The sequence below is a fragment of the Coregonus clupeaformis genome, unplaced genomic scaffold (assembly GCF_020615455.1).
Source record: "Coregonus clupeaformis isolate EN_2021a unplaced genomic scaffold, ASM2061545v1 scaf0572, whole genome shotgun sequence".
NCBI classification, from domain to species: Eukaryota; Metazoa; Chordata; class Actinopteri; order Salmoniformes; family Salmonidae; genus Coregonus; species Coregonus clupeaformis.
Window position 1 is genome coordinate 244,156 of NW_025534027.1, and position 12,031 is coordinate 256,186.

At 40.9% G+C, this 12,031-nt stretch overlaps 1 protein-coding gene across 2 annotated transcripts in view; it reads left to right on the forward strand.

The window, feature by feature from the left end:
- Positions 1–12,031, forward strand: part of LOC121546363 (E3 ubiquitin-protein ligase arih1) — a 36,364-nt gene that overhangs the window by 19,851 nt on the left and 4,482 nt on the right. For both annotated transcript variants that reach the window (XM_041857574.2, XM_041857575.2), the window contains exon 12: positions 10,101–10,361. In XM_041857574.2, coding sequence (XP_041713508.1) covers positions 10,101–10,361 — 261 coding nt within the window. The remainder of the gene's footprint in view (positions 1–10,100; positions 10,362–12,031) is intronic.

The window sequence follows — 12,031 nt, forward strand, 5'->3', positions numbered from 1 at the left end:
GGTTATACTAGTGATGGTTTAGTGGTGGTTATACTAGTGATGGTGTAGTGGTGGTTATACTAGTGATGGTTTAGTAGTGATGGTATAGTAGTGGTGGTTATACTAGTGATGGTGTAGTAGTGGTGGGTATACTAGTGATGGTGTAGTAGTGGTGGTTATACTAGTGATGGTGTAGTGGTGGTTATACTAGTGATGGTGTAGTGGTGGTTATACTAGTGATGGTTTAGTAGTGATGGTATAGTAGTGGTGGTTATACTAGTGGTGGTATAGTAGTGGTTATAATAGTGATGGTATAGTAGTGTTGGTTATACTAGTGATGGTGTAGTGGTGGTTATACTAGTGATGGTGTAGTGGTGGTTATACTAGTGATGGTTTAGTAGTGATGGTATAGTAGTGGTGGTTTTACTAGTGGTGGTATAGTAGTGGTGGTTATACTAGTGATGGTAGAGTTGTGGTTATAATAGTGATGGTATAGTAGTGGTGGTTATACTAGTGATGGTGTAGTGGTGGTTATACTAGTGATGGTATAGTAGTGGTGGTTATACTAGTGATGGTATAGTAGTGGTGGTTATACTAGTGATGGTGATGTAGTGGTGGTGGTTATACTAGTGATGGTGTAGTAGCGGTGGTGGTTATACTAGTGATGGTGTAGTAGCGGTGGTGGTTATACTAGTGATGGTATAGTAGTGGTGGTTATACTAGTGATGGTATAGTAGTGGTGGTTATACTAGTGGTGGTTATACTAGTGATGGTATAGTAGTGGTGGTTATACTAGTGGTGGTTATACTAGTGGTGGTTATACTAGTGATTGTATAGTAGTGGTGGTTATACTAGTGGTGGTTATACTAGTGATGGTATAGTAGTGGTGGTTATACTAGTGGTGGTTATACTAGTGATGGTATAGTAGTGGTGGTTATACTAGTGGTGGTTATACTAGTGATGGTATAGTAGTGGTGGTTATACTAGTGATGGTGTAGTAGTGGTGGTTATACTAGTGATGGTGATGTAGTGGTGGTTATACTAGTGATGGTATAGTAGTGGTGGTTATACTAGTGATGGTGTAGTAGTGGTGGTTATACTAGTGATGGTATAGTAGTGGTGGTTATACTAGTGATGGTATAGTAGTGGTGGTTATACTAGTGATGGTATAGTAGTGGTGGTTATACTAGTGATGGTATAGTAGTGATGGTGTAGTAGTGGTGGTTATACTAGTGATGGTGTAGTAGTGGTGGTTATACTAGTGATGGTATAGTAGTGGTGGTTATACTAGTGATGGTATACTAGTGGTGGTTATACTAGTGGTGGTTATACTAGTGATGGGATAGTAGTGGTGGTTATACTAGTGATGGTATAGTAGTGATGGTGTAGTGGTTATACTAGTGATGGTGTAGTAGTGTTGGTTATACTAGTGATGGTATAGTAGTGGTGGTTATACTAGTGATGGTATAGTAGTGGTGGTTATACTAGTGATGGTATAGTAGTGGTGGTTATACTAGTGATGGTATAGTAGTGGTGGTTATACTAGTGATGGTATACTAGTGGTGGTTATACTAGTGATGGTGTAGTAGTGGTGGTATACTAGTGGTGGTTATACTAGTGATGGTATAGTAGTGGTGGTTATACTAGTGATGGTGTAGTAGTGGTGGTTATACTAGTGATGGTATAGTAGTGGTGGTTATACTAGTGGTGGTTATACTAGTGGTGGTATAGTAGTGGTGGTTATACTAGTGATGGTATAGTTGTGGTGGTTATACTAGTGATGGTAGAGTAGTGGTGGTTATACTAGTGATGGTATAGTAGTGGTGGTTATACTAGTGATGGTATAGTAGTGGTGGTTATACTAGTGATGGTAGAGTAGTGGTGGTTATACTAGTGATGGTGTAGTAGTGGTGGTTATACTAGTGATGGTATACTAGTGGTGGTTATACTAGTGATAGTTATACTAGTGATGGTGTAGTGGTGGTTATACTAGTGATGGTATAGTAGTGGTGGTTATACCAGTGGTGGTTATACTAGTGATGGTGTAGTGATGGTTATACTAGTGATGGTGTAGTAGTGGTGGTTATACTAGTGATGGTGTAGTAGTGGTGGTTATACTAGTGATGGTATAGTAGTAGAGGTTATACTAGTGATGGTATAGTAGTGGTGGTTATACTAGTGATGGTATAGTAGTGGTGGTTATACTAGTGATGGTTATACTAGTGATGGTATAGTAGTAGAGGTTATACTAGTGATGGTGTAGTGGTGGTTATACTAGTGATGGTATAGTAGTGGTGGTTATACTAGTGGTGGTTATACTAGTGATGGTGTAGTGATGGTTATACTAGTGATGGTGTAGTAGTGGTGGTTATACTAGTGATGGTGTAGTAGTGGTGGTTATACTAGTGATGGTTATACTAGTGATGGTATATTAGTAGAGGTTATACTAGTGATGGTGTAGTGGTGGTTATACTAGTGATGGTTATACTAGTGATGGTATAGTAGTAGAGGTTATACTAGTGATGGTGTAGTGGTGGTTATACTAGTGATGGTTATACTAGTGATGGTATAGTAGTAGAGGTTATACTAGTGATGGTGTAGTGGTGGTTATACTAGTGATGGTATAGTAGTGGTGGTTATACTAGTGGTGGTTATACTAGTGATGGTGTAGTGATGGTTATACTAGTGATGGTGTAGTAGTGGTGGTTATACTAGTGATGGTGTATTAGTGGTGGTTATACTAGTCATGGTATAGTCGTGGTGGTTATACTAGTGATGGTGTAGTAGTGGTGGTTATACTAGTGATGGTGTAGTAGTGGTGGTTATACTAGTGATGGTTATACTAGTGATGGTATAGTAGTAGAGGTTATACTAGTGATGGTGTAGTGGTGGTTATACTAGTGATGGTTATACTAGTGATGGTATAGTAGTAGAGGTTATACTAGTGATGGTGTAGTGGTGGTTATACTAGTGATGGTATAGTAGGGGTGGTTATACTAGTGGTGGTTATACTAGTGATGGTGTAGTGATGGTTATACTAGTGATGGTGTAGTAGTGGTGGTTATACTAGTGATGGTGTAGTAGTGGTGGTTATACTAGTGATGGTATAGTCGTGGTGGTTATACTAGTGATGGTATAGTAGTAGAGGTTATACTAGTGATGGTGTAGTGGTGGTTATACTAGTGATGGTGTAGTAGTGGTGGTTATACTAGTGATGGTATAGTAGTAGAGGTTATACTAGTGATGGTATAGTAGTGGTGGTTATACTAGTGGTGGTTATACTAGTGATGGTATAGTAGTGGAGGTTATACTAGTGATGGTATAGTAGTGGTGGTTATACTAGTGATGGTATAGTAGTGGTGGTTATACTAGTGATGGTGTAGTAGTGGTGGTTATACTAGTGATGGTATAGTAGTAGAGGTTATACTAGTGATGGTGTAGTGGTGGTTATACTAGTGATGGTTATACTAGTGATGGTATAGTAGTAGAGGTTATACTAGTGATGGTGTAGTGGTGGTTATACTAGTGATGGTATAGTAGTGGTGGTTATACTAGTGGTGGTTATACTAGTGATAGTGTAGTGATGGTTATACTAGTGATGGTGTAGTAGTGGTGGTTATACTAGTGATGGTATAGTCGTGGTGGTTATACTAGTGATGGTATAGTAGTAGAGGTTATACTAGTGATGGTGTAGTGGTGGTTATACTAGTGATGGTGTAGTAGTGGTGGTTATACTAGTGATGGTATAGTAGTAGAGGTTATACTAGTGATGGTATAATAGTGGTGGTTATACTAGTGGTGGTTATACTAGTGATGGTATAGTAGTGGAGGTTATACTAGTGATGGTATAGTAGTGGTGGTTATACTAGTGATGGTGTAGTAGTGGTGGTTATACTAGTGATGGTGTAGTGGTGGTTATACTAGTGATGGTGTAGTAGTGGTGGTTATACTAGTGATGGTGTAGTGGTGGTTATACTAGTGATGGTGTAGTTGTGGTTATACTAGTGATGGTTTAGTAGTGATGGTATAGTAGTGGTGGTTATACTAGTGATGGTGTAGTAGTGGTGGGTATACTAGTGATGGTGTAGTAGTGGTGGTTATACTAGTGATGGTGTAGTGGTGGTTATACTAGTGATGGTGTAGTGGTGGTTATACTAGTGATGGTTTAGTAGTGATGGTATAGTAGTGGTGGTTATACTAGTGGTGGTATAGTAGTGGTTATACTAGTGATGGTATAGTAGTGGTGGTTATACTAGTGATGGTGTAGTGGTGGTTATACTAGTGATGGTTTAGTAGTGATGGTATAGTAGTGGTGGTTATACTAGTGGTTGTATAGTAGTGATGGTAGAGTTGTGGTTATACTAGTGATGGTATAGTAGTGGTGGTTATACTAGTGATGGTAGAGTTGTGGTTATACTAGTGATGGTATAGTAGTGGTGGTTATACTAGTGATGGTGTAGTAGTGGTGGTTATACTAGTGATGGTGTAGTGGTGGTTATACTAGTGATGGTATAGTAGTGGTGGTTATACTAGTGATGGTATAGTAGTGGTGGTTATACTAGTGATGGTATAGTAGTGGTGGTTATACTAGTGATGGTATACTAGTGGTGGTTATACTAGTGGTGGTTATACTAGTGATAGTATAGTAGTGGTGGTTATACTAGTGATGGTGTAGTAGTGGTGGTTATACTAGTGATGGTTATACTAGTGATGGTATAGTAGTGGTGGTTATACTAGTGGTGGTTATACTAGTGGTGGTTATACTAGTGATGGTGTAGTAGTGGTGGTTATACTAGTGATGGTATAGTAGTGGTGGTTATACTAGTGGTGGTGTAGTAGTGGTGGTTATACTAGTGATGGTATAGTAGTGGTGGTTATACTAGTGATGGTGTAGTAGTGGTGGTTATACTAGTGATGGTATAGTAGTGGTGGTTATACTAGTGATGGTATAGTAGTGGTGGTTATACTAGTGATGGTATAGTAGTGGTGGTTATACTAGTGATGGTATAGTAGTGGTGGTTATACTAGTGATGGTATAGTAGTGGTGGTTATACTAGTGATGGTGTAGTAGCGGTGGTGGTTATACTAGTGATGGTGTAGTAGTGATGGTGTAGTAGCGGTGGTGGTTATACTAGTGATGGTATAGTAGTGGAGGTTATACTAGTGATGGTGTAGTGGTGGTGGTTATACTAGTGATGGTGTAGTGGTTATACTAGTGATGGTTTAGTGGTGGTTATACTAGTGATGGTGTAGTGGTGGTTATACTAGTGATGGTTTAGTAGTGATGGTATAGTAGTGGTGGTTATACTAGTGATGGTGTAGTAGTGGTGGGTATACTAGTGATGGTGTAGTAGTGGTGGTTATACTAGTGATGGTGTAGTGGTGGTTATACTAGTGATGGTGTAGTGGTGGTTATACTAGTGATGGTTTAGTAGTGATGGTATAGTAGTGGTGGTTATACTAGTGGTGGTATAGTAGTGGTTATAATAGTGATGGTATAGTAGTGTTGGTTATACTAGTGATGGTGTAGTGGTGGTTATACTAGTGATGGTGTAGTGGTGGTTATACTAGTGATGGTTTAGTAGTGATGGTATAGTAGTGGTGGTTTTACTAGTGGTGGTATAGTAGTGGTGGTTATACTAGTGATGGTAGAGTTGTGGTTATAATAGTGATGGTATAGTAGTGGTGGTTATACTAGTGATGGTGTAGTGGTGGTTATACTAGTGATGGTATAGTAGTGGTGGTTATACTAGTGATGGTATAGTAGTGGTGGTTATACTAGTGATGGTGATGTAGTGGTGGTGGTTATACTAGTGATGGTGTAGTAGCGGTGGTGGTTATACTAGTGATAGTGTAGTAGCGGTGGTGGTTATACTAGTGATGGTATAGTAGTGGTGGTTATACTAGTGGTGGTTATACTAGTGATGGTATAGTAGTGGTGGTTATACTAGTGGTGGTTATACTAGTGGTGGTTATACTAGTGATTGTATAGTAGTGGTGGTTATACTAGTGGTGGTTATACTAGTGATGGTATAGTAGTGGTGGTTATACTAGTGGTGGTTATACTAGTGATGGTATAGTAGTGGTGGTTATACTAGTGGTGGTTATACCTAGTGATGGTATAGTAGTGGTGGTTATACTAGTGATGGTGTAGTAGTGGTGGTTATACTAGTGATGGTGATGTAGTGGTGGTTATACTAGTGATGGTATAGTAGTGGTGGTTATACTAGTGATGGTGTAGTAGTGGTGGTTATACTAGTGATGGTATAGTAGTGGTGGTTATACTAGTGATGGTATAGTAGTGGTGGTTATACTAGTGATGGTATAGTAGTGGTGGTTATACTAGTGATGGTATAGTAGTGATGGTATAGTAGTGATGGTTTAGTAGTGATGGTGTAGTAGTGGTGGTTATACTAGTGATGGTGTAGTAGTGGTGGTTATACTAGTGATGGTATAGTAGTGGTGGTTATACTAGTGATGGTATACTAGTGGTGGTTATACTAGTGGTGGTTATACTAGTGGTGGTTATACTAGTGATGGGATAGTAGTGGTGGTTATACTAGTGATGGTATAGTAGTGATGGTGTAGTGGTTATACTAGTGATGGTGTAGTAGTGGTGGTTATACTAGTGATGGTATAGTAGTGGTGGTTATACTAGTGATGGTATAGTAGTGGTGGTTATACTAGTGATGGTATAGTAGTGGTGGTTATACTAGTGATGGTATACTAGTGGTGGTTATACTAGTGATGGTGTAGTAGTGGTGGTATACTAGTGGTGGTTATACTAGTGATGGTATAGTAGTGGTGGTTATACTAGTGATGGTGTAGTAGTGGTGGTTATACTAGTGATGGTATAGTAGTGGTGGTTATACTAGTGGTGGTTATACTAGTGGTGGTATAGTAGTGGTGGTTATACTAGTGATGGTATAGTTGTGGTGGTTATACTAGTGATGGTAGAGTAGTGGTGGTTATACTAGTGATGGTATAGTAGTGGTGGTTATACTAGTGATGGTATAGTAGTGGTGGTTATACTAGTGATGGTAGAGTAGTGGTGGTTATACTAGTGATGGTGTAGTAGTGGTGGTTATACTAGTGATGGTATACTAGTGGTGGTTATACTAGTGATAGTTATACTAGTGATGGTGTAGTGGTGGTTATACTAGTGATGGTATAGTAGTGGTGGTTATACTAGTGGTGGTTATACTAGTGATGGTGTAGTGATGGTTATACTAGTGATGGTGTAGTAGTGGTGGTTATACTAGTGATGGTGTAGTAGTGGTGGTTATACTAGTGATGGTATAGTAGTAGAGGTTATACTAGTGATGGTATAGTAGTGGTGGTTATACTAGTGATGGTATAGTAGTGGTGGTTATACTAGTGATGGTTATACTAGTGATGGTATAGTAGTAGAGGTTATACTAGTGATGGTGTAGTGGTGGTTATACTAGTGATGGTATAGTAGTGGTGGTTATACTAGTGGTGGTTATACTAGTGATGGTGTAGTGATGGTTATACTAGTGATGGTGTAGTAGTGGTGGTTATACTAGTGATGGTGTAGTAGTGGTGGTTATACTAGTGATGGTTATACTAGTGATGGTATAGTAGTAGAGGTTATACTAGTGATGGTGTAGTGGTGGTTATACTAGTGATGGTTATACTAGTGATGGTATAGTAGTAGAGGTTATACTAGTGATGGTGTAGTGGTGGTTATACTAGTGATGGTTATACTAGTGATGGTATAGTAGTAGAGGTTATACTAGTGATGGTGTAGTGGTGGTTATACTAGTGATGGTATAGTAGTGGTGGTTATACTAGTGGTGGTTATACTAGTGATGGTGTAGTGATGGTTATACTAGTGATGGTGTAGTAGTGGTGGTTATACTAGTGATGGTGTAGTAGTGGTGGTTATACTAGTGATGGTGTAGTAGTGGTGGTTATACTAGTGATGGTTATACTAGTGATGGTATAGTAGTAGAGGTTATACTAGTGATGGTGTAGTGGTGGTTATACTAGTGATGGTTATACTAGTGATGGTATAGTAGTAGAGGTTATACTAGTGGTGGTTATACTAGTGATGGTATAGTAGTGGTGGTTATACTAGTGGTGGTTATACTAGTGATGGTGTAGTGATGGTTATACTAGTGATGGTGTAGTAGTGGTGGTTATACTAGTGATGGTGTAGTAGTGGTGGTTATACTAGTGATGGTATAGTCGTGGTGGTTATACTAGTGATGGTATAGTAGTAGAGGTTATACTAGTGATGGTGTAGTGGTGGTTATACTAGTGATGGTGTAGTAGTGGTGGTTATACTAGTGATGGTATAGTAGTAGAGGTTATACTAGTGATGGTATAGTAGTGGTGGTTATACTAGTGGTGGTTATACTAGTGATGGTATAGTAGTGGAGGTTATACTAGTGATGGTATAGTAGTGGTGGTTATACTAGTGATGGTATAGTAGTGGTGGTTATACTAGTGATGGTGTAGTAGTGGTGGTTATACTAGTGATGGTATAGTAGTAGAGGTTATACTAGTGATGGTGTAGTGGTGGTTATACTAGTGATGGTTATACTAGTGATGGTATAGTAGTAGAGGTTATACTAGTGATGGTGTAGTGGTGGTTATACTAGTGATGGTATAGTAGTGGTGGTTATACTAGTGGTGGTTATACTAGTGATGGTGTAGTGATGGTTATACTAGTGATGGTGTAGTAGTGGTGGTTATACTAGTGATGGTATAGTCGTGGTGGTTATACCTAGTGATGGTATAGTAGTAGAGGTTATACTAGTGATGGTGTAGTGGTGGTTATACTAGTGATGGTGTAGTAGTGGTGGTTATACTAGTGATGGTATAGTAGTAGAGGTTATACTAGTGATGGTATAATAGTGGTGGTTATACTAGTGGTGGTTATACTAGTGATGGTATAGTAGTGGAGGTTATACTAGTGATGGTATAGTAGTGGTGGTTATACTAGTGATGGTGTAGTAGTGGTGGTTATACTAGTGATGGTGTAGTGGTGGTTATACTAGTGATGTTGTAGTAGTGGTGGTTATACTAGTGATGGTGTAGTGGTGGTTATACTAGTGATGGTATAGTAGTGGTGGTTATACTAGTGATGGTATAGTAGTAGAGGTTATACTAGTGGTGGTATAGTAGTGGTGGTTATACTAGTGATGGTATAGTAGTGGTGGTTATACTAGTGATGGTATAGTAGTGGAGGTTATACTAGTGATGGTATAGTAGTGGTGGTGTAGTAGTGGTGGTTATACTAGTGATGGTGTAGTAGTGGTGGTTATACTAGTGATGGTATAGTAGTGGTGGTTATACTAGTGATGGTATAGTAGTGGTGGTTATACTAGTGATGGTATAGTAGTGGTGGTTATACTAGTGATGGTATAGTAGTGGTGGTTATACTAGTGGTGGTTATACTAGTGATGGTGTAGTAGTGGTGGTTATACTAGTGATGGTATAGTAGTGGTGGTTATACTAGTGATGGTATAGTAGTGGTGGTTATACTAGTGATGGTATAGTAGTGGTGGTTATACTAGTGATGGTGTAGTAGTGGTGGTTATACTAGTGATGGTATAGTAGTGGATGTTATACTAGTGATGGTATAGTAGTGGTGGTTATACTAGTGGTGGTTATACTAGTGATGGTGTAGTAGTGGTGGTTATACTAGTGATGGTATAGTAGTGGTGGTTATACTAGTGATGGTATAGTAGTGGTGGTTATACTAGTGATGGTATAATAGTGGTGGTTATACTAGTGGTGGTTATACTAGTGATGGTATAGTAGTAGAGGTTATACTAGTGATGGTATAGTAGTGGTGGTTATACTAGTGATGGTGTAGTAGTGGTGGTTATACTAGTGATGGTATAGTAGTGGTGGTTATACTAGTGATGGTATGGTAGTGGTGGTGGTTATACTAGTGATGGTATAGTAGTGGTATAGTCGTGGTGGTTATACTAGTGATGGTATAGTAGTTGTGGTTATACTAGTGATGGTATATTAGTGGTGGGTATACTAGTTATGAAGAGCATGTATAATGGTAGACATATTCTCCCAGTCCCCAGGCTTGATTGTTGTTGTGATTAAGAGCCAGGCGTTGTCCCCCCCTCCTCCAGCGGTCCAGGGCAGCGCTGCAGAGGTACCTGTTCTACTGCAACCGCTACATGAACCACATGCAGTCGCTGCGCTTCGAGCACAAGCTGTACGCCGGGGTCAAGCAGAAGATGGAGGAGATGCAGCAGCACAACATGTCCTGGATCGAGGTGCAGTTCCTGAAGAAGGCCGTGGACGTGCTGTGTCAGTGTCGCTCCACACTCATGTTCACCTACGTCTTCGCCTTCTACCTCAAGAAGAACAACCAGTCCATCATCTTTGAGGTAACTTTACAGCTATAGTACTAACCCTATAGCTAACCCAAACCCTTCTACCTCAAGAAGAACAACCAGTCCATCATCTTTGAGGTGAGGGAGGGTAGAGAAGGGAGAGGGGGAGAGAAGGAAGGCGTGGAGAGAGTCAGAGTATTCTATTTAGCTTGAAGTGTTGCAGTTGCTCCAGTAACTGTTGGTACAGTTGTAGACAGTAAGCCGTGATGTACAGGGGGAGACAGTAAGCCGTGATGTACAGTTGTAGACAGTAAGCCGTGGTGTACAGGTGTAGACAGTAAGCCGCGATGTACAGTTGTAGACAGTAAGCCGTGATGTACAGGGGGAGACAGTAAGCCGTGATGTACAGTTGTAGACAGTAAGCCGTGGTGTACAGGTGTAGACAGTAAGCCGCGATGTACAGTTGTAGACAGTAAGCCGTGATGTACAGGTGGAGACAGTAAGCCGTGATGTACAGGTGTAGACAGTAAGCCGTGATGTACAGTTGTAGACAGTAAGCCGTGATGTACAGGTGTAGACAGTAAGCCGTGATGTACAGGGGGAGACAGTAAGCCGTGATGTACAGGTGTAGACAGTAAGCCGTGATGTACAGGTGGAGACAGTAAGCCGCGATGTACAGTTGTAGACAGTAAGCCGCGATGTACAGGTGTAGACAGTAAGCCGTGATGTACAGTTGTAGACAGTAAGCCGTGATGTACAGGTGTAGACAGTAAGCCGTGATGTACAGGGGGAGACAGTAAGCCGTGATGTACAGGTGGAGACAGTAAGCCGTGATGTACAGGTGGAGACAGTAAGCCGTGATGTACAGGTGGAGACAGTAAGCCGTGATGGACAGGTGTAGACAGTAAGCCGTGATGGACAGGTGTAGACAGAAAGCCGTGATGTACAGTTGTAGACAGTAAGCCGTGATGTACAGGTGTAGACAGTAAGCCGTGATGTACAGGTGTAGACAGTAAGCCGTGATGTACAGGTGGAATAATATAATATGCCATTTTAGCAGACGCTTTTATCCAAAGCGACTTACAGTCATGCGTGCATAAATTTTTTGTGTCTGGGTGGTCCCGGGGATCGAACCCACTACCTTGGTGTTACAAGCGCCGTGCTCTACCAGCTGAGCTACAGAGGACAGTAAGCCGTGATGTACAGGTGGAGACAGTAAGCCGTGATGTACAGGTGGAGACAGTAAGCCGTGATGTACAGGTGGAGACAGTAAGCCGTGATGTACAGGGGGAGACAGTAAGCCGTGATGTACAGGGGGAGACAGTAAGCCGTGATGGACAGGTGGAGACAGTAAGCCGTGATGGACAGGTGGAGACAGTAAGCCGTGATGTACAGGTGTAGACAGAAAGCCGTGATGTACAGGGGTGACAGTAAGCCGTGATGTACAGGTGTAGACAGTAAGCCGTGATGGACAGGTGGAGACAGTAAGCCGTGATGGACAGGTGGAGACAGTAAGCCGTGATGTACAGGTGTAGACAGTAAGCCGTGATGTACAGGTGGAGACAGTAAGCCGTGATGTACAGGTGTAGACAGTAAGCCGTGATGTACAGGTGTAGACAGTAAGCCGTGATGTACAGGTGTAGACAGTAAGCCGTGATGTACAGGTGGAGACAGTAAGCTGTGATGTATTTCTACACCTACAAGTCAAGGTCTCCTCTCTAAAG